Raw genomic sequence first — 23264 nt, 5'->3', positions numbered from 1 at the left:
GTCAGAAAGAGATCAAGAGTCATGTTATTATTTAAACCCAATTAAATCACTTAAAAGATAATACATGGTTAAACCACTGATAACCAAATAAAGCTAAATTATCAAATGCTAGTTAAACCTTGTTGATTCAGACTTGAATGTGTAGGAAAATTTAATCAGGACACATCCAAACACATATACCATATACCAGACACATATACCATTATTTAGTAAACATTCTGTAAAACACCTTTTTTATATAGTCAATATATATGTATTTTAAGCAAAATCTTCTTAGTGAGAAATTCCTCCCTCTGCTGAGTGTTTAGATAAGGCTGCGGGTCCTTGCCTGTCGGAATTTACGACGGTGGGGGAAGAGAGTTCCTCCAGAATTTGAGCATTTAGGGCTCTTGAGCGAGGCTGAGTGAAGAAATAGTCAGGAAATGTCATTTTGAAATTTAAGGCTGTTTGAAAAAGATTACTCCAAGGCTTTTAGAGTGTTCTGGGAGTCGAAGTTTCCTTATAGGCCGTAAAGTGGGGGTAGTGTGCTTATGTGTGTCCAAGCGATGCAGAAAACCTCTGTTTAGTCCACTACATACCAAACTTATGAAAAATGTCCGTTTTGTAAAAAAGATGTTGGAGTGCTATAAAACCTGCAAAAGAAGAACAAATGACTTACTATTAATCCCATGTAATAGTTCTGTATCATTTTGGAGTAATTAAATACCAAATGTATTTTTGCTTTTGCAAGAACCAGATTGTTTATAAATATTATATATTTTACATTTTTACTTCTGTTGGCAATACATCTCTACATGGATTAGAATTGTTTAAATTTCACTTTACATCAGGCATAAGTGCTTAATAGTGGTTAACAGATGTTAATAATGCTTTAAAAGGGCATTATTGGTTAATCATGGTTTATATTTACAATCTCTTCATGTAAGCTGAATTCCAACAAAACATCAACATACAGTGCCCTCCATAATTATTGGCACCCCTGGTTAAGATGTGTTCTTTAGCTTCTCATAAATTGAGTTTTGTTCAAAATAATATAGGACCACGATGGAAAAAAAGAGTAAAATACAACCTTTAACTCAAGTGAATTTATTCAGTAGGAAAAAAATCCCACATTAAGAAATAATTATTTAACATCAAATCATGTGTGCCACAATTATTAGCACCCCTGATATTAATACTTTGTACAACCCCCTTTTGCCAACAAAACAGCACCTAATCTTCTCCTGTAATGTTTCACAAGATGGGAGAATACAGAAAGAGGGATCTTTGACCATTCCTCTTTGCACATTCTCTCTAAATCATCCAACGACCTGGGTCCTCTCCTCTGCACTCTCCTCTTCAGCTCACCCCACAGGTTTTCAATGGGGTTGAGGTCTGGGGACTGAGATGGCCATGGGAGGAGCTTGATTCTGTGTGCGGTGAACCATTTCTGTGTAGATTTGACCACATGTTTAGGGTCATTATCTTGCTGAAAGACCCAGTGACGACCCATCTTCAGCTTTCGGGCAGAAGCCACCAGATTTTGTTTTAAAATGTCCTGGTATTTTAGAGCATTCATGATGCCATGCACCCTAACAAGGTTCCCAGGGCCTTTGGAAGAGAAACAGGCCCACAGCATCACTGATCCCCCGCCGTATTTCACAGTGGGCATGAGGTGCTTTTCTGCATACTCAGCTCTTGTGTTACGCCAGACCCACTTAGAGCATTTGTTGCCAAAAAGCTCTATCTTTGTTTCATCTGACCAAAGCACACGGTCCCAGTTGAAGTCATAGTACCGCTTAGCAAACTCCAAACGTTTGCGTTTATGATTGTGAGTGAGAAATGGTTTCTTCCGTGCATGCCTCCCAAACAGCTTGTTGGCATGTAGATAGCGCCTGATGGTTGTTTTGGAGACTTTGTGACCCCAAGAAGCTACCATTTGTTGCAATTCTGTAACAGTGAGCTTTGGAGAACTTTTTATTTCTCTTATCATCCTCCTCACTGTGCGTGGTGGCAAAATAAACTTGCGTCCTCGTCCAGGCTTGTTTACCACTGTTCCAGTTGTTTTAAACTTCTTAATAATTCCTCTGACAGTAGATATGGACAGGTGTAGGCGAGTAGCGATTTTCTTGTAGCCATTGCCTGACTTGTGAAGGTCAACACACATCTGCCTCACTTGAATGGTATGTTCCTTTGTCTTTCCCATGTTGAAGATAAATGGCCTCTGTGTCACGTCATATTTATACCCCAGGGAAACAGGAAGTTGTGAATTACTAATTAAATGTTCCTACATACTCTGATCAACTTCGTAAACTACTGTAGAAGTGACAGAAATACTTTTATTAAATTTATTTCCTAAGAATTGTTAGGGGTGCCAATAATTGTGGAACAGGTGATTTTATGAAGAATAATTATTTCTTAGTCAGGGATTTTATTTCCCCCTTAAAATTTACTTGAGTTAAAGGTTGGACTTTACTTTTTTTTCCCATCGTGGTCCTATATTATTTTGAACAAAACTCAATTTATGAGAAGCTAAAGAACACATCTTAACCAGGGGTGCCAATAATTATGGAGGGCACTGTATATATGATGAAATAAAGAATAAGCAGCATACAGCCTACAATTTACTTAATAAATATTTAACGGTTACCATATACATAACCACGGTACAGTGCAGTGATGAGCTGCACTGTTTCAGTAATGAGAATTTGATTTGAAGGTGTAATACAAATGCTTTTTATTTCCCAATTGTCATAACCTGAGCGTTACCCTGAGCATTTTCTACAGTGACCATTCTAACTTAGCTATTGCAGACCACCAGTAGAGGTCCCTAAAGTTGCGTTTTATCTGGCCTGACACCAAATCTAATTCCGTACACAGAATTAGACGTTTAGACCACATAACTAGAGAGTTTTTTTTCATCTTGTTAATTTATTGTACTATGCAATGTGTATTTGTTTACAGTCATGTAGCTATTGAGAAAAGAAAGGCAGCAGCAAAAGCTAGGCTGTCGAAGTTTAGGGAGAAAATTTACAGCAATCCTGAGCAGCTTGAGGAGTACAGAAGAAAAGAGAGACAGAGGTTAGGAGACAAATTATAGGAAATTTAGAAAAACACACACATACACAAACACACAGATAGTTGTTCCAGTTGAGGAGTTACTTTCACATCATAGTATATGTGTACAGTCCATACTAAGGAATTGAACAAAAACTAAAATGCATGCATATCATAATTTCATATTTGCCATTTCCAGGTATCAGGAACGTAAACAAAATGGGAAAATAAAGACAACACGTGATCTGACCAAAAAGCAACACGACAAAAAGAAAAAGCAATGGAGGGAAAACTCAGCCAGATATTACAAAAAAAAAGAAACAACTACAAGCACTTCTGGAAACCACCCCAGCCTCTTCACTGAGTGAGCCTGAAAATACATTTCAGAATTATATTTCTATAATTTATATTTCTATAATTTATATTTATAATTTATATTTATAGAAATAAATGATCAAGAACTCAAAAATTCAAACAGTGAACACCTCAAAGAACATTCATCCTCAATAGAAGACATCCCGGTCACATCACAGCTCACTAACAGTTCAATACCAACACTGGACCAGTGGGAGCATCCACTCCTCATTCGACACCCTCAGACACAAGAAAAAAAAACTTGTAAGCAAATTAAGATCAAAATTAAGAAACACTGAAGAGAAACTTAAGGAGAAAACAAGAGAATTAAAGAATCTCAACAAAAGAATTCAAAGACTTGAAACAAGGAAGAAGACAATAAACAGCCCAAAAGATGTTCAAAAGGCCAAGAAAAACAGAAACGGTTTCAAAACCATTCCCAACAACAGCAAGAGGAGGCAAATGAGAAAGCTTGTGAGCCAAGTCTCTGAATCAAAACACACAGATCAAAACCCACTGTGATTAATAAACTGCAGCTGTGTGAGTGAGTTAGCATAACTTTAGAATTAGATAGATTGGGAGTCAGGGTTAAAGAAAAAAACTAAACTATATATGTAATGTTCAACTTTCCCTGTACCTGATCAGCTAATTACTGTTTCATTTTCAAACTGTTTATTAATTTAGGATTACAGGACTTACTGAGCGCTATAATGAAGGAAAATTCATTTAGATAACTAGTTAACTAGAAGATGGATGTAGAGGATAGCCAGAATTTAGTACAGTACTTCATTGTGTTTTCCACCTGATCCAGCTGATCAGCTAATAAACAGTAATTTACTGAGTTTACCTGTTAAAATCCTTTAGCCCCCTATGGAGCATAAATTAATCATCATGTATATCAGCAGTGCATTAGACACATCATACCACCACTTTATTAAATGCCTTTAAAGCAGAGAAAGCTCTAGAATATGCAGAACAGTGTTAATATGCAGTAGAATATGTAAGAACAGGGTTGAGAAACACTGATCTAACCTGACTTCTGTTCATTTGTAGTTCACAGTAAGACCACATGTCCTAAAGTTTATAAAAATCTCTATGAAACGTAAAGTTTCATTCTTTTACATAAAAGGACACCATCTAAAGATGAGCTCTTAGTAGAAAAAAATAATAAAAGCGCAGGAGAAAATGTAAATATGCAACATAATTGACATGCCAATACATAATAATAATAATAATAATAATAATAATAACCAAATCTGTTATATTATTTTAAATATTAGGTGATAACTGATAATTTTTGTTGTATATATGTATATGTATATAATTCAGACATTGCATGCATATTTTTTTCTAACAACAGTAACTGTAACATGGAGTAACATGTTTAGGTTGTAAAATTACCTTATAATAATAATTTACTTTTAATTAAAAGTAGTTTCCACAAATGTTGTTCTAGGAAACTATAGGGAGGGCTTGAGTTCATATTGGCAAATGTGTCCCCCCCCAATATCAAGCCCGCTCCTACGCCCTTGGCCACATAAGTAACATGTCCTGCATGCATAGCCGATGTCCAAGTTGCAAAGAAAAGGTATTTCCCACATCACTGGATCCTTTGACACAAGGGAACATTGTTACATGGCAGGATTGGGTGACAAGGTCTATCAGCATTGAGACGACAAGCAAAGATGGATCCACTGTAAAGAAGGATTTTCCTTGAAATGAAGCACACTTCAATCGAAAAGTTGGTGGCCCTGTTGATTGAAAATCTACCAAATTTTGCAATCCATCTATTTAACATAAAGCAATTTGTGGCACTCAAAACTTTGAGAGAGACCCTCCCAGAGACTGATGTGGCAGTACATGTAGATTATAGTAAAAACTACAGCTGCAAATACACCCGTGAAATCAAGGAGACCCATTTTGGAGATGGAATTCAACAAGTAACCCTCCACACTGGAGTAGTCTACCTCAGTGGAGGCAGGGTGGAGGCTTTTGCATCTATCTCACAGTGTCTGCAGCACAATGCCAAAGCAACATGAGCTCACATTGACCCAGTGATGAGAAAAATACAAGAAAAGTATCCAGATGCCCAAAATATTCACTTCATTTCAGACGGTCCAACATCCCAATATAGAAAAAAGACATCTTTCTACCTAGCTTCCACAGTGCCTTTCATGCGTGGATTTCAGTGGGTGACGTGGAGCTTTACAGAGGCATCCCATGGTAAGGGTGCACCAGACGGTGCCTTACAGAATCTTGCAGACAGAATTGTCTTCTATGGAACAAGCATTCCAGATGCAGACACACTCTTTGAGCAGCTGAAAAAGAATTCTTCAGGCATCAAAGGAAGACATTAAGGCGAGCGATGAATTGGTTCCTCCACAATTGAAATCAGTTCCTGGAACAATGAAAATACATCAAGTGAGTTCAAAGTAAATATGTTAAGTTGAGCCCAGAAAATACATTTATTTTAATCACAAAATTCAATATTCAATTATTTTAATAACCTACTTTAGAAATCATTACACCCAAATAACCTTACAATAAATTCTATCTCTACGAAACATAGTCTCAAACAATAATTCAGATATTTTGGCATTTGAATGTTTTATGTTTCTCTAATTAAATTTAATTTACATGATTTAATCACACAGCTTACATCCATAAAACCTGGAGTCATCAGCACAAGGCAAGTGTCATGTTTTTGTAAGAAAGATTGCCAGTGCTTCTCTCCATGTGTCCATACCTTCTTTGAAAGAGAGGAAAGCCCTGATCACGCTGAGCCTACCATAGAGGTTAGACAGTGGGTCCTTGTGGAATATGATGCAGGGTTGTTCCCTGGGACAGTCATACAGGTGAATTTCATTTCAAGATTACTAATTTTCTCTATAACTAAAATGCAATGAAAAAGACTGGTAATGTAAGCCAGTCTATTTTCTTCCTTTTCTTTTTACCAGATTACTGATGAACAATATGAAGTGGACACGATGAGTGAAACGCCTCCGCGTTTGACTTGCAGCATTGTGTGTAGCTGTTCTTAAAAATCATTTGAATTAAATAATAGTTCTATGCTTCTATGTTACAGTGTTAATTAACATAATTCTGATCATATCTTGCTCATTCAAACTGCCCGAAAACAGACAGGGGAGGGTCGGGTCGGGTCGGACTCATAATGGCAGTTTATGGTACGGGTCAGGTCGGGCTCGGGCAGAACATGCACGGGCTCGGGCTGGGTCGGGTCGAATTTTTTGGGCCCAATCTAACCTCTAGTGTGTGTGTGCGCGTGTTAATGTGATTGTGTTTTGTCAGTGTTGGATTGGAAGACCAAAAATAGGAAAGTACCGCAATGTAATCCATTTATTTTAGCAGAGTAACTGTAATCTGATTACCACTTACTGAAGCAGTAACTGTAGCGTATTACAGTTACTCATAATTTGTAATCTGATTACGTAACATCGTTACATGTAATCCATTACTTCCCAACACTGCCCACGAGCTACAAACGCGGGGCAACACAAGCGGCTGGTCGCGTTCCAGTGTGAACATGGAGGATCACAATTTAACAACATTAAACACCATTACCCAATGTGGTCTAAGTGAAAGACAATAATAAAAAAACACAAAAAACAGTAGCCTTACTGTTTCACACTTACCTGCCATACCTCATACTACTGGCATTATCTCACACTTCCTGCATTACCTTACAATACCTACATTACCATACGCAACTTGCATTACCCAATACTACCTGCATTACCACATACTATTGACATTACCACATTACCTCACTATCTGCACTATTACAAACAATTTGCATTACTTTATGCTACCTGCCTTATCTCACACTACCTGCATTACTTAATATTACCTGCATTGCCTCACACTACCTGCATTACCTCACACTACCTGCATTACTTAATACTACCTGCATTACCTCACACTACCTGCTTTACCATACACAATTTGCATTACCTAATAGTACATGCATTACCTCACACTACCTGCATACCTCACATTACCTGCAATAGCACATTACTTCACACTACCTGCATTTTAACACACAACTTGCATTACCTCACACTACCTGTATTAAAGCTAGATTAGTTACCTGCACCTTACACTCCTTACATTACCTCACATAACCCTGAGATAATAATGTTTTAATTATTTTTACAGAACTGCCTTTAATTATTTTCTAGTTTACCAGAGCTTTACAGGTTGACACTGAGCACATGAGCTTCTTCAGACAGCCAACGCGAGGTCTGTTCTGCTCAGTTTCAGGGTGTTGGCAATCTTCTTGTAGCTTTGGCCATCTTCATGTAGCGCAACAAATCATCTTTAAACATTCTCAGATTAGTACTACAATACACCTCATGGTGCAACAAGGTGACCCAGCCGGGGTTGATCAGGCCCCGACTTGTGTCCAGGTAGTGCACTACGCCACGCATCCCCCCTCTTCAACCAGAGCCAACGAGAAGCTTTCTCCGCAGCCTCCATGATGTTCTTTATGGCTCTTTTCCTATGCAGTCCACAGATCCCTAGGAGTCCGAGGACCCGATGTACAGACTGGCCTGCGAAGCCCCTGCAGCCCACTTCTATCGGCTCGCAGCGGGCTTTCCACCCATTGGTTTGACACTCCGCCACCAGGTCTGCATACTTGACGTTCTTTCTAGCATTTGCCTCCTCCACTCGTTCTTCCCAGGGGACAGTTAGCTCTAGTAATAGCACCTGCTTGGTGACTGGACTAAGAACTTGAAATGGTGTGGTTCCACCTTCCACAGTTCTGTCCAGGTCATCTTATGGTCAGCTATATGCTCCCACTTGGTCCAGGCCCCCTGTTTGGACATGTCCACCAGAGAGTTATTTGCCATGAGGTGCCATGTTGGAACTTTTACTGACCATGCGAGTGTGTGAAAGCTGTACTACAAAATTGAACACACCTGCTCCCTATGCACACCTGAGACCTAGTAACACTAACGAGTTACATGACATTTTGAAGGGAAAATGACAAGCAGTGCCCAATTTGGACATTCAGGGTGTAGTCTCTTAGGGGTGTACTCACTTTTGCTGTCAGTAGTTTAAACATTAATTGCTGTATATTGAGTTATTTTGAGGGAAGAATAAATTTACAATATTATATAAGCTGCACACAGACTACTTTTCATTGTGTCAAAGTGTCATTTTATCAGTGTTCTCCAATGAAAAGATATACTTAAATATCTGCAGTAATGTAACTCACTTTTGTGATACATTGTATGTGTATCCAGAGCAGTCAAAACATCTGCTTAACATTAGATTCTCATGGAAACTCCATATGGAGACCATTAGGAAAGGCAACATCAGGATTGGACAGGATGTATAAACAGGATGCTGTTCCAAGAAACTCTCTCTCTGCTATTTTGATCCAAATCTACACAGTCGAGAAATAGAGGGGGTGGAGTCTTTGTGCACTGGAAAATTCCTGCAGCTAATGATCCAGCCACACCAGAACTCTGTTCACCACCAGAAAGAAAAGACCACAACTTTTGTTATTTAAGGTAAGAAAATTCTTGAATGTAAAGGGGTAGCTGATTGTTAAATATAAAGTGGTAGTCGTGTTGTTGAATGTAAAGGGGGAGTTGTGTTGTTGAATGTAAAGGGGTAGTTGTGTTGTTGAATGTAAAGGGGTAGTTGTGTTGTTGAATGTAAAGGGGGAGTTGTGGTGTTGAATGTAAAGGGGTAGTTGTGTTGTTGAATGTAAAGGGGTAGTTGTGTTGTTAAATGTAAAGGGGTAGTTGTGGTGTTTAATGTAAAGGGGGAGTTGTGGTGTTGAATGTGAAGGGGTAGTTGTGGTGTTGAATGTGAAGGGGTAGTTGTGTTGTTGAATGTAAAGGGGGAGTTGTGTTGTTGAATGTAAAGAGGGAGTTGTGTTGTTGAATGTAAAGGGGGAGTTGTGTTGTTGAATGTAAAGGGGTATTTGTGTTGTTGAATGTAAAGGGGGAGTTGTGTTGTTAAATGTAAAGGGGTAGTTGTGGTGTTGAATGTAAAGGGGTAGTTGTGGTGTTGAATGTAAAGGGGGAGTTGTGTTGTTGAATGTAAAGGGGGAGTTGTGGTGTTGAATGTAAAGGGGGAGTTGTGGTGTTGAATGTAAAGGGGGAGTTGTGGTGTTGAATGTAAAGGGGGAGTTGTGGTGTTGAATGTGAAGGGGTAGTTGTGTTGTTGAATGTAAAGGGGGAGTTGTGGTGTTGAATGTGAAGGGGTAGTTGTGGTGTTGAATGTAAAGGGGTAGTTGTGGTGTTGAATGTAAAGGGGGTAGTTGTGTTGTTGAATGTAAAGGGGTAGTTGTGGTGTTGAATGTGAAGGGGTAGTTGTGTTGTTGAATGTAAAGGGGGAGTTGTGGTGTTGAATGTGAAGGGGTAGTTGTGGTGTTGAATGTAAAGGGGTAGTTGTGTTGTTGAATGTAAAGTGATAGTTGTGTTGTTGAATGTAAAGGGGGAGTTGTGGTGTTGAATGTAAAGGGGTAGTTGTGTTGTTGAATGTAAAGGGGGAGTTGTGTTGTTGAATGTAAAGGGGGAGTTGTGTTGTTGAATGTAAAGGGGTAGTTGTGTTGTTGAATGTAAAGGGGTAGTTGTGTTGTTGAATGTAAAGGGGGAGTTGTGTTGTTGAATGTAAAGGGGGAGTTGTGGTGTTGATTGTAAAGGGGGAGTTGTGTTGTTGAATGTAAAGGGGGTAGTTGTGTTGTTGAATGTAAAGGGGTAGTTGTGTTGTTGAATGTAAAGGGGTAGTTGTGTTGTTGAATGTAAAGGGGGAGTTGTGGTGTTGAATGTAAAGGGGGTAGTTGTGTTGTTTAATGTAAAGGGGTAGTTGTGTTGTTGAATGTAAAGGGGTAGTTGTGTTGTTGAATGTAAAGGGGTAGTTGTGGTGTTGAATGTGAAGGGGTAGTTGTGTTGTTGAATGTAAAGGGGGAGTTGTGTTGTTGAATGTAAAGGGGGAGTTGTGTTGTTGAATGTAAAGGGGGAGTTGTGTTGTTGAATGTAAAGGGGGAGTTGTGTTGTTGAATGTAAAGGGGGAGTTGTGTTATTGAATGTAAAGGGGGAGTTGAGGTGTTGAATGTAAAGGGGGAGTTGTGTTGTTGAATGTAAAGGGGGAGTTGTGTTGTTGAATGTAAAGGGGGAGTTGTGTTATTGAATGTAAAGGGGGTAGTTGTGTTGTTGAATGTAAAGGGGTAGTTGTGTTGTTGAATGTAAAGGGGGAGTTGTGGTGTTGAATGTAAAGGGGTAGTTGTATTGTTGAATGTAAAGAGGGAGTTGTGTTGTTAAATGTAAAGGGGTAGTTGTGTTGTTGAATGTAAAGGGGGAGTTGTGTTGTTGAATGTAAAGGGGGAGTTGTGTTGTTGAATGTAAAGGGGTAGTTGTGTTGTTGAATGTAAAGGGGTAGTTGTGTTGTTGAATGTAAAGGGGTAGTTGTGTTGTTGAATGTAAAGGGGGAGTTGTGTTGTTGAATGTAAAGGGGTAGTTGTGTTGTTGAATGTAAAGGGGTAGTTGTGTTGTTGAATGTAAAGGGGTAGTTGTGTTGTTGAATGTAAAGGGGGAGTTGTGTTGTTGAATGTAAAGGGGTAGTTGTGTTGTTGAATGTAAAGGGGTAGTTGTGTTGTTGAATGTAAAGGGGTAGTTGTGTTGTTGAATGTAAAGGGGTAGTTGTGGTGTTGAATGTAAAGGGGTAGTTGTGGTGTTGAATGTAAAGGGGTAGTTGTGTTGTTGAATGTAAAGGGGTAGTTGTGGTGTTTAATGTAAAGGGGGAGTTGTGGTGTTGAATGTGAAGGGGTAGTTGTGGTGTTGAATGTGAAGGGGTAGTTGTGTTGTTGAATGTAAAGGGGGAGTTGTGTTGTTGAATGTAAAGGGGGAGTTGTGTTGTTGAATGTAAAGGGGGAGTTGTGGTGTTGAATGTAAAGGGGGAGTTGTGGTGTTGAATGTAAAGGGGGTAGTTGTGTTGTTGAATGTAAAGGGGTAGTTGTGGTGTTGAATGTGAAGGGGTAGTTGTGTTGTTGAATGTAAAGGGGGAGTTGTGTTGTTGAATGTAAAGGGGGAGTTGTGTTGTTGAATGTAAAGGGGTAGTTGTGGTGTTGAATGTGAAGGGGTAGTTGTGTTGTTGAATGTAAAGGGGGAGTTGTGTTGTTGAATGTAAAGGGGGAGTTGTGGTGTTGAATGTAAAGGGGGAGTTGTGGTGTTGAATGTAAAGGGGGTAGTTGTGTTGTTGAATGTAAAGGGGTAGTTGTGTTGTTGAATGTAAAGTGATAGTTGTGTTGTTGAATGTAAAGGGGTAGTTGTGGTGTTGAATGTAAAGTGATAGTGGTGTTGTTGAATGTAAAGGGGGAGTTGTGTTGTTGAATGTAAAGAGGTAGTTGTGGTGTTGAATGTAAAGGGGGAGTTGTGTTGTTGAATGTAAAGGGGGTAGTTGTGTTGTTGAATGTAAAGGGGTAGTTGTGTTGTTGAATGTAAAGGGGTAGTTGTGTTGTTGAATGTAAAGGGGGAGTTGTGTTGTTGAATGTAAAGGGGGTAGTTGTGTTGTTGAATGTAAAGGGGTAGTTGTGTTGTTGAATGTAAAGGGGTAGTTGTGTTGTTGAATGTAAAGGGGGAGTTGTGTTGTTGAATGTGAAGGGGTAGTTGTGTTGTTGAATGTAAAGGGGTAGTTGTGTTGTTGAATGTGAAGGGGTAGTTGTGGTGTTGAATGTAAAGGGGGAGTTGTGTTGTTGAATGTGAAGGGGTAGTTGTGTTGTTGAATGTAAAGGGGTAGTTGTGTTGTTGAATGTAAAGGGGTAGTTGTGGTGTTGAATGTAAAGGGGGAGTTGTGTTGTTGAATGTAAAGTGATAGTTGTGTTGTTGAATGTAAAGGGGTGGTTGTGTTGTTGAATGTAAAGGGGGAGTTGTGTTGTTGAATGTAAAGGGGTAGTTGTGGTGTTGAATGTAAAGTGATAGTTGTGTTGTTGAATGTAAAGGGGTAGTTGTGTTGTTGAATGTAAAGGGGGAGTTGTGGTGTTGAATGTAAAGTGATAGTTGTGTTGTTGAATGTAAAGGGGGAGTTGTGTTGTTGAATGTAAAGGGATAGTGGTGTTGTTGAATGTAAAGGGGGAGTTGTGTTGTTGAATGTAAAGGGGTAGTTGTGTTGTTGAATGTAAAGGGGGAGTTGTGTTGTTGAATGTAAAGGGGTAGTTGTGTTGTTGAATGTAAAGGGGTAGTTGTGTTGTTGAATGTAAAGGGGTAGTTGTGTTGTTGAATGTAAAGGGATAGTGGTGTTGTTGAATGTAAAGGGGGAGTTGTGTTGTTGAATGTAAAGGGGGAGTTGTGTTGTTGAATGTAAAGGGGGAGTTGTGTTGTTGAATGTAAAGGGGTAGTTGTGTTGTTGAATGTAAAGGGGTAGTTGTGTTGTTGAATGTAAAGGGGGAGTTGTGTTGTTGAATGTAAAGGGGGAGTTGTGGTGTTGAATGTAAAGGGGTAGTTGTATTGTTGAATGTAAAGGGGGAGTTGTGTTGTTGAATGTAAAGGGGGAGTTGTGGTGTTGAATGTAAAGGGGTAGTTGTGTTGTTGAATGTAAAGGGGTAGTTGTATTGTTGAATGTAAAGGGGGAGTTGTGTTGTTGAATGTAAAGGGATAGTGGTGTTGTTGAATGTAAAGGGGGAGTTGTGTTGTTGAATGTAAAGGGGTAGTTGTGTTGTTGAATGTAAAGGGGTAGTTGTGTTGTTGAATGTAAAGGGGGTAGTTGTGTTGTTGAATGTAAAGGGGGAGTTGTGTTGTTGAATGTAAAGGGGTAGTTGTGTTGTTGAATGTAAAGGGGTAGTTGTGTTGTTGAATGTAAAGGGGGAGTTGTGTTGTTGAATGTAAAGGGGGAGTTGTGGTGTTGAATGTAAAGGGGGAGTTGTGTTGTTGAATGTAAAGGGGGAGTTGTGTTGTTGAATGTAAAGGGGGAGTTGTGGTGTTGAATGTAAAGTGATAGTTGTGGTGTTGAATGTAAAGGGGTAGTTGTGTTGTTGAATGTAAAGGGGTAGTTGTGTTGTTGAATGTAAAGGGGTAGTTTTGTTGTTAAATGTAAAGTGATAGTTGTGTTGTTGAATGTAAAGGGGTAGTTGTGGTGTTGAATGTAAAGTGATAGTTGTGTTGTTGAATGTAAAGGGGTAGTTGTGTTGTTGAATGTAAAGGGGGAGTTGTGGTGTTGAATGTAAAGGGGTAGTTGTGTTGTTGAATGTAAAGGGGGAGTTGTGGTGTTGAATGTAAAGGGGTAGTTGTGTTGTTGAATGTAAAGGGGGAGTTGTGTTGTTGAATGTAAAGGGGTAGTTGTGTTGTTGAATGTAAAGGGGTAGTTGTGTTGATAAATGTAAAGTGATAGTTGTGGTGTTGAATGTAAAGGGGGAGTTGTGTTGTTGAATGTAAAGGGGTAGTTGTGTTGTTGAATGTAAAGGGGTAGTTGTGTTGTTGAATGTAAAGTGATAGTTGTGTTGATAAATGTAAAGTGATAGTTGTGTTGTTGAATGTAAAGGGGTAGTTGTGTTGTTGAATGTAAAGGGGTAGTTGTGTTGTTGAATGTAAAGGGGTAGTTGTGTTGTTGAATGTAAAGGGGTAGTTGTGTTGTTGAATGTAAAGTGATAGTTGTGTTGATAAATGTAAAGTGATAGTTGTGTTGTTGAATGTAAAGGGGTAGTTGTGTTGTTGAATGTAAAGGGGGAGTTGTGTTGTTGAATGTAAAGGGGGAGTTGTGTTGTTGAATGTAAAGGGGTAGTTGTGTTGTTGAATGTAAAGGGGTAGTTGTGTTGTTGAATGTAAAGTGATAGTTGTGTTGATAAATGTAAAGTGATAGTTGTGTTGTTGAATGTAAAGGGGTAGTTGTGGTGTTGAATGTAAAGGGGGAGTTGTGTTGTTGAATGTAAAGGGGTAGTTGTGTTGTTGAATGTAAAGGGGTAGTTGTGTTGTTGAATGTAAAGGGGTAGTTGTGTTGTTGAATGTAAAGGGGTAGTTGTGTTGTTGAATGTAAAGGGGGAGTTGTGTTGTTGAATGTAAAGGGGTAGTTGTGTTGTTGAATGTAAAGGGGTAGTTGTGTTGTTGAATGTAAAGGGGTAGTTGTGTTGTTGAATGTAAAGGGGGAGTTGTGTTGTTGAATGTAAAGGGGTAGTTGTGTTGTTGAATGTAAAGGGGTAGTTTTGTTGTTAAATGTAAAGTGATAGTTGTGTTGTTGAATGTAAAGGGGTAGTTGTGGTGTTGAATGTAAAGTGATAGTTGTGTTGTTGAATGTAAAGGGGTAGTTGTGTTGTTGAATGTAAAGGGGGAGTTGTGGTGTTGAATGTAAAGGGGTAGTTGTGTTGTTGAATGTAAAGGAGTAGTTGTGTTGTTGAATGTAAAGGAGTAGTTGTGTTGTTGAATGTAAAGGGGTAGTTGTGTTGTTGAATGTAAAGGGGGAGTTGTGTTGTTGAATGTAAAGGGGTATTTGTGTTGTTGAATGTAAAGGGGGAGTTGTGGTGTTGAATGTAAAGGGGGAGTTGTGGTGTTGAATGTAAAGGGGTAGTTGTGTTGTTGAATGTAAAGGGGGAGTTGTGTTGTTGAATGTAAAGGGGTAGTTGTGTTGTTGAATGTAAAGGGGGAGTTGTGGTGTTGAATGTAAAGGGGTAGTTGTGTTGTTGAATGTAAAGGGGGAGTTGTGTTGTTGAATGTAAAGGGGGAGTTGTGGTGTTGAATGTAAAGGGGGAGTTGTGGTGTTGAATGTAAAGGGGTAGTTGTGGTGTTGAATGTAAAGGGGGAGTTGTGTTGTTGAATGTAAAGGGGGAGTTGTGGTGTTGAATGTAAAGGGGTAGTTGTGTTGTTGAATGTAAAGGGGTATTTGTGTTGTTGAATGTAAAGGGGTAGTTGTGTTGTTGAATGTAAAGGGGTATTTGTGTTGTTGAATGTAAAGGGGGAGTTGTGGTGTTGAATGTAAAGTGATAGTGGTGTTGTTGAATGTAAAGGGTTATTTGTGTTGTTGAATGTAAAGGGGTAGTTGTGTTGTTGAATGTAAAGGGGTAGTTGTGTTGTTGAATGTAAAGGGGTATTTGTGTTGTTGAATGTAAAGGGGGAGTTGTGGTGTTGAATGTAAAGTGATAGTGGTGTTGTTGAATGTAAAGGGTTATTTGTGTTGTTGAATGTAAAGGGGGAGTTGTGGTGTTGAATGTAAAGTGATAGTGGTGTTGTTGAATGTAAAGGGGTAGTTGTGTTGTTGAATGTAAAGGGGTAGTTGTGTTGTTGAATGTAAAGTGATAGTTGTGTTGTTGAATGTAAAGGGGTAGTTGTGTTGTTGAATGTAAAGGGGTAGTTGTGTTGTTGAATGTAAAGGGGGTAGTTGTGTTGTTGAATGTAAAGGGGGAGTTGTGGTGTTGAATGTAAAGGGGTAGTTGTGTTGTTGAATGTAAAGGGGTAGTTGTGTTGTTGAATGTAAAGGGGGTAGTTGTGTTGTTGAATGTAAAGGGGTAGTTGTGTTGTTGAATGTAAAGGGGTAGTTGTGTTGTTGAATGTAAAGGGGTAGTTGTGTTGTTGAATGTAAAGGGGTAGTTGTGTTGTTGAATGTAAAGGGGTAGTTGTGTTGTTGAATGTAAAGGGGTAGTTGTGGTGTTGAATGTAAAGGGGTAGTTGTGTTGTTGAATGTAAAGGGGTAGTTGTGGTGTTGAATGTAAAGGGGGAGTTGTGTTGTTGAATGTAAAGAGGTAGTTGTGTTGTTGAATGTAAAGTGATAGTTGTGGTGTTGAATGTAAAGGGGGAGTTGTGGTGTTGAATGTAAAGGGGTAGTTGTGTTGTTGAATGTAAAGGGGGTAGTTGTGTTGTTGAATGTAAAGGGGTAGTTGTGTTGTTGAATGTAAAGGGGGAGTTGTGGTGTTGAATGTAAAGGGGTAGTTGTGTTGTTGAATGTAAAGGGAGAGTTGTGTTGTTGAATGTAATGGGGGAGTTGTGTTGTTGAATGTAAAGTGATAGTTGTGTTGTTAAATGTAAAGGGGTAGTTGTGTTGTTGAATGTAAAGGGGTAGTTGTGGTGTTGAATGTAAAGGGGTAGTTGTGTTGTTTAATGTAAAGGGGGAGTTGTGTTGTTGAATGTAAAGGGGTAGTTGTGGTGTTGAATGTAAAGGGGTAGTTGTGTTGTTGAATGTAAAGGGGTAGTTGTGTTGTTGAATGTAAAGGGGTAGTTGTGGTGTTGAATGTAAAGGGGTAGTTGTGTTGTTGAATGTGAAGGGGTAGTTGTGTTGTTGAATGTAAAGGGGTAGTTGTGTTGTTGAATGTAAAGGGGGAGTTGTGTTGTTGAATGTAAAGGGGGAGTTGTGGTGTTGAATGTAAAGGGGTAGTTGTGGTGTTGAATGTAAAGGGGGTAGTTGTGTTGTTGAATGTAAAGGGGTAGTTGTGTTGTTGAATGTAAAGGGGGAGTTGTGTTGTTGAATGTAAAGGGGTAGTTGTGTTGTTGAATGTAAAGGGGTAGTTGTGTTGTTGAATGTAAAGGGGTAGTTGTATTGTTGAATGTAAAGGGGGAGTTGTATTGTTGAATGTAAAGGGGGAGTTGTGTTGTTGAATGTAAAGGGGTAGTTGTGGTGTTGAATGTAAAGGGGTAGTGGTGTTGTTGAATGTAAAGGGGTAGTTGTGGTGTTGAATGTGAAGGGGTAGTTGTGTTGTTGAATGTAAAGGGGGAGTTGTATTGTTGAATGTAAAGGTGTAGTTGTGTTGTTGAATGTAAAGGGGTAGTGGTGTTGTTGAATGTAAAGGGGTAGTTGTGGTGTTGAATGTGAAGGGGTAGTTGTGTTGTTGAATGTAAAGGGGGAGTTGTATTGTTGAATGTAAAGGTGTAGTTGTGTTGTTGAATGTAAAGGGGTAGTGGTGTTGTTTAATGTAAAGGGGTAGTTGTGGTGTTGAATGTGAAGGGGTAGTTGTGTTGTTGAATGTAAAGGGGGAGTTGTATTGTTGAATGTAAAGGGGTAGTTGTGTTGTTGAATGTAAAGGGGTAGTTGTGTTGTTGAATGTAAAGGGGTAGTTGTGTTGTTGAATGTAAAGAGGGAGTTGTGTTGTTGAATGTAAAGGGGTAGTTGTGTTGTTGAATGTAAAGAGGGAGTTGTGTTCTTGAATGTAAAGGGGTAGTTGTGTTGTTGAATGTAAAGGGGTAGTTGTGGTGTTGAATGTAAAGGGGTAGTTGTGTTGTTGAATGTAAAGGGGTAGTTGTGTTGTTGAATGTAAAGAGGGAGTTGTGTTGTTGAATGTAAAGGGGTAGTTGTGTTGTTGAATGTAAAGGGGTAGTTGTATTGTTGAATGTAAAGGGGTAGTTGTGTTGTTGAATGTAAAGGGGGAGTTGTGTTGTTGAATGTAAAGGGGTAGTTGTGGTGTTGAATGTAAAGGGGTAGTTGTATTGTTGAATGTAAAGGGGGAGTTGTGTTGTTGAATGTAAAGGGGGAGTTGTGTTGTTGAATGTAAAGGGGGTAGTTGTGTTGTTGAATGTAAAGGGGTAGTTGTGTTGTTGAATGTAAAGGGGGAGTTGTGGTGTTGAATGTAAAGGGGGTAGTTGTGTTGTTGAATGTAAAGGGGTAGTTGTGGTGTTGAATGTAAAGGGGTAGTTGTGTTGTTGAATGTAAAGGGGGAGTTGTGTTGTTGAATGTAAAGGGGGAGTTGTGGTGTTGAATGTAAAGGAGTAGTTGTGTTGTTAAATGTAAAGGGGGAGTTGTGTTGTTGAATGTAAAGAGGGAGTTGTGTTGTTGAATGTAAAGGGGTAGTTGTGTTGTTGAATGTAAAGGGGTAGTTGTGTTGTTAAATGTAAAGGGGTAGTTGTGTTGTTGAATGTAAAGGGGTAGTTGTGGTGTTGAATGTAAAGGGGTAGTTGTGGTGTTGAATGTAAAGGGGTAGTTGTGTTGTTGAATGTAAAGGGGTAGTTGTGTTGTTGAATGTAAAGGGGGAGTTGTGGTGTTGAATGTAAAGGGGGTAGTTGTGTTGTTGAATGTAAAGGGGTAGTTGTGGTGTTGAATGTAAAGGAGTAGTTGTGTTGTTAAATGTAAAGGGGGAGTTGTGTTGTTGAATGTAAAGAGGGAGTTGTGTTGTTGAATGTAAAGGGGTAGTTGTGTTGTTGAATGTAAAGGGGTAGTTGTGTTGTTAAATGTAAAGGGGTAGTTGTGTTGTTGAATGTAAAGGGGTAGTTGTGGTGTTGAATGTAAAGGGGTAGTTGTGGTGTTGAATGTAAAGGGGGAGTTGTGTTGTTGAATGTAAAGGGGTAGTTGTGGTGTTGAATGTAAAGGGGTAGTTGTGTTGTTGAATGTAAAGGGGGAGTTGTGTTGTTGAATGTAAAGGGGGAGTTGTGGTGTTGAATGTAAAGGGGTAGTTGTGTTGTTGAATGTAAAGGGGGAGTTGTGTTGTTGAATGTAAAGGGGTAGTTGTGGTGTTGAATGTAAAGGGGTAGTTGTGTTGTTGAATGTAAAGGGGTAGTTGTGGTGTTGAATGTAAAGGGGTAGTTGTGGTGTTGAATGTAAAGGGGGAGTTGTGTTGTTGAATGTAAAGGGGGAGTTGTGGTGTTGAATGTAAAGGGGGAGTTGTGGTGTTGAATGTAAAGGGGTAGTTGTGTTGTTGAATGTAAAGGGGGTAGTTGTGTTGTTGAATGTAAAGGGGTAGTTGTGGTGTTGAATGTAAAGGGGGAGTTGTGTTGTTGAATGCAAAGGGGGAGTTGTGTTGTTGAATGTAAAGGGGGAGTTGTGTTGTTGAATGTAAAGGGGGTAGTTGTGTTGTTGAATGTAAGGGTGGAGTTGTGGTGTTGAATGTAAAGGGGTAGTTGTGTTGTTGAATGTAAAGGGGTAGTTGTGGTGTTGAATGTAAAGGGGGTAGTTGTGTTGTTGAATGTAAGGGTGGAGTTGTGGTGTTGAATGTAAAGGGGTAGTTGTGTTGTTGAATGTAAAGGGGTAGTTGTGGTGTTGAATGTAAAGGGGGTAGTTGTGTTGTTGAATGTAAAGGGGGAGTTGTGTTGTTGAATGTAAAGTGATGGTTGTGTTGATAAATTGTTGATAAATAAGTTGATAAGTTGTAGTTGTGTTACTACATGTAAAGTTTATTTCAGAAAGTGACAGAATAAGCCATTGAAAGTATTTAACTAATCTACAGCAAATGTCTTGCTGGGTCTTAAATCCTACATAATTCTAAACAGACAAATGAATTAAGGCAGTTAAAAAAAGTTATTGCAGACAAAAGATTATTTATTTATTTAGTGCTGGTGCCCAAATAACTATTAGCACATAATTAAACTGTTATTTATAATTTCTTGTTGGATAAACAAACTCCTGTCAGCAGATTTCTGTTTGCTTTACAGATCAAGAGGCATCATGAATTCAACTTTCATCTATGACAACCTACCCAAAGCTGCAGATGTATCAACCTGCACACATCTATCTTGCATGTTCATGGCAACAGCCCTTGTGATAATCTTCATCCTGGGTTCTGCTGGAAATGGTCTGGTGATCTGGATCGCTGGGTTTAAGGTGAAGAAGTCAGTCACCAGCACCTGGTACCTGAGTCTGGCTGTCTCCAACTTCCTGTTCTGCTGCACCCTGCCCTTCACTGTTTTCTACACAGTCAGAGAAGGCTTGATCTTCGGACTCTTCATGTGCAAGTTCATTTCCTTCATTATGTTCCTCAACATGTTCAGCAGCATCTTTATCCTCGTCATCATCAGTGTGGACCTCTGTGTGGCTGTTATGTTTCCAGTGTGGGCTCAGAATCACCGCACCATCAGAAAGGCCTCTGTGATCGTCATGCTGATCTGGATCATCTCAGCAGGAATCAGCACACCATCACTCATCTTCCGTGCTGTTCAGCCTGATTACAGAAAGCAAACGCAAGTCTGTTTCAATGATATTGCCTATGACCAAGACCATATCACTGTAGTGGTGTGCCGGTTTGTTTTTGGATTTGTGATCCCGTTCCTGATCATTATCGTCTGTTACAACGTCATCGAACGAAAGCTGAGAAACAACCAATCTGCAAAGTCCAAAAAGCCCTTCAAGATCATGACGGCACTGACTGTTGCTTTCTTACTCTGCTGGATACAGTTTCACATGTTTCCTTTGATGGAACTAAAGGATAAGAACTATGCTGAAAATATTCCTCGAGTGATTGGCGTCATTTTAGCCTGCGCCAACAGCTGTGTGAACCCGTTTTTGTATGCCTTTATCTGGAGGGATGGTAAAATGAAGCCGTACACATTTCTGTCCAAGTTTGAAAATGCACTTCAGGAGGAGAACGAGGACCAGAACACAGTCTAATGCCCGGATCAGACTACATGAATTCCCCCGAGTAAGACAGGAAACAAAGAGGACTGTTTAATCTGACATAGTGAATATTTTGTGAGACAAAAATGTTGTTTCGTCTGAGCTTGTTGCTGTCTTTAACTTGACCGCTGTATTTATAAACCTTTTTAAAGGAACGTTTTAAAGATACATGAGTATATATAATCACTGGAAATATCTATAGCTACAGTGGTGCTTGAGAGTTTGTGATATTTCTGCATAAATATGAATCAAACAGATTTTCACAGATTTTATCTCCTAAATCTAGATAAAGAGAACCAGTTAAACAAATTAGACTAAATTGCTCTCAGTATCTGGTATTAACTAAACTTTCCGGTAACTGTTGATCAGTCCAGCTTGAAGTCATTTTAGCCCACCTTCTCTTGAGATTCAGTTTATGGATAGATGTCTTGACATTTTTCTTTTCAGTTATCTGATATAATTCAGAATTCATAGTTCTATTAATGCAGCAAAACAGGCCTAAACCATGATACTACAACATCCAAGTTTTACAGATAGATGGGATGAGTTTGTTATGCTGGAATGCAGTGTTTTCCTTTCTCCAAATTTTTAATTTATTCTTTAATTTATTCAATAGCCTTCTGGCTTGTGAACTGCAGACGAGTCGGGAGCAGTCCTTTTTAGAGAGAACTGGCTTTCTCCTTGCAACCCTGCCATGCACACCACTGTTCTCCTGATGGTAGACTCATGAACATGTAAGAGAGGCCTTCAGTTGCTTAGAAGTCACTCTGGGGTCCTTTCATACCTTGCTGACTATTACATGCCTCGCTGTTGGAGTACATTATTTTTGTCTCATTTGTTTAACTTGGTTCTCTGTATCTTCTTTTGGGACTGAAGATTCGTTTTGGAAATATTTATGCAGAAATATAGACAATTCAAAAAGCACCATTAGAAACCTCTACAACTTTGTGCTAAGACATATTTAGCTTAGTAAATATGAGCAAGAGTTGCTCACATCAGTCTACATTTGTAATCCTTTATTGTTACTGAAATCTACCTTCCAAATAGCACTAAAATCCTTCTGAGTGAAACTATTACTTTGAGTGTATATTTGTGTATTCCTTGATTAACTGTAATTCAATACTGCATTATATTAACTGCAGATAACATTCTAACCACCAATTTTATATCCAGCATATAAAACAGACACTAACCCAATATTATAATACACTGATATGCCAAAAGTCATGGAACAGGTATAAAACACTACACTGACCTCTGTAAAAGGTATCAAATGTATTGAAGTTCATCACTCTGTAGGTAGAAGTATAGATACTAGTGTTTAAATTACTTATTTGGAAGTAAAGGCATCAACTCTAGCTTTTCACTTTTTTAGTAAAAGTGTAAAAGTACTTTCAATTTCAAAACTACTTAAAGTATAAAAGTAAAAGTAATGTAAGGGGGAAAAGTACCATTAAGGATAAAAGTTTAGGCTGCACCACAGGAGCCTATAGTGCACTTTGATAAAGTCTTCTTGCCATGAGTGCGCTGGCTAGTGTTAAACCCACAAGATAACACCTTACAACTTCAGGTGCAGGTGTTACTAAGCTGTCCTCTAAGAAAGTTAACATGTCATGATCAATTTAAAATAATCTTAAGATTTTTGGCATGTAAATTTAATTTTATCACCATGTAATAATTCAATAAATGTCATAAATAAAACTGCTGTAAGAAGTGTGACATTATTCCTATCTTAGCTTCGTTCTGGTTTTTGTGCTGTTCATGGTTGTTTGACTGCTATTACAGTTCCTTGATGACATTTTTACAGCATTAGACAGCAAAAAGACCTGCGTAACTGCCTTTATTGATCTTGCTAAAGCTGTTGATTCAGTTGATCTTATGTCAGCTTTCCACCATTGGTCTGTCCTCCACCTGCTGTGATTGGTTTGCCAACTATTTATCTGAAAGTATCCAGCAGCTGAAAACAAAAAAAACATCATGTCAGATTCATTGATCATCCCCAAAGGTTTCCCTCAGGGCTCCATCTTGGGACCAACCTTTTTCCATCTACATTAATGAGGTAGCCAAAGTTGCTAGTAGCTCTAAAATCCATCTATACTCTGATGACACCATCCTTTATTCAGTTGGCCCTTCACTCCATTCTACAGCTTCTACACTTCAACTGAGCCTCACCTGAGTAGAGCTGTTCTTTTACAATTTTCATCTCTGCCTCAATCCTAATAAGACCAAATGCATCCTCTTTAGTCTAAAAATTGATGCCTCCCACCCTCCCAAAATCAGCTGTTCCAATGGCATGACTTTGGAGTTTGTTAAATTTTACAAATACTTAGCCATCTGGCTGGACATCTCTGTCTTCCCCTCCACATATTATTGATCTTTAGGAGAAAGTGAAAGCTAGACTAGCTTTCCTCTTTCACAATAAAGCCAAGCTTACTCTTGTTAAAATGACAATATTTCCAATCTTGGACTATTGAGACATCATCTACAAAATGACACTTGACAAAACGAGACACTGTCCATCATTAAACCATCCACTTTAAGGTTATCTACAGTCTGAAGCCTGTGTGCCGCAACAGCGGTATTTAAGGCGGAATGGTAAATTAGCAGCA

General features: G+C 39.0%; 1 protein-coding gene across 1 annotated transcript; it reads left to right on the top strand.

Moving 5' to 3' along the window:
• Window positions 1-8789: 8789 nt before the first annotated feature.
• On the top strand, window positions 8790-22360 carry LOC111197434 (chemerin-like receptor 1). Its single transcript, XM_049470560.1, has 2 exons — window positions 8790-8927; window positions 19698-22360. The coding sequence occupies exon 2, from the start codon at window positions 19711-19713 to the stop codon at window positions 20647-20649; it is 939 nt and encodes a 312-aa protein (XP_049326517.1). The 5' UTR covers window positions 8790-8927; window positions 19698-19710; the 3' UTR covers window positions 20650-22360.
• The last annotated feature ends 904 nt before the right edge of the window (window positions 22361-23264 follow it).

Source organism: Astyanax mexicanus, chromosome 22, assembly GCF_023375975.1.
Source record: "Astyanax mexicanus isolate ESR-SI-001 chromosome 22, AstMex3_surface, whole genome shotgun sequence".
In the NCBI taxonomy this organism is placed as follows: domain Eukaryota; kingdom Metazoa; phylum Chordata; class Actinopteri; order Characiformes; family Acestrorhamphidae; genus Astyanax; species Astyanax mexicanus.
Note: the sequence above shows the minus strand (reverse complement) of the source record. Positions and strands in the feature narration are given on the sequence as shown.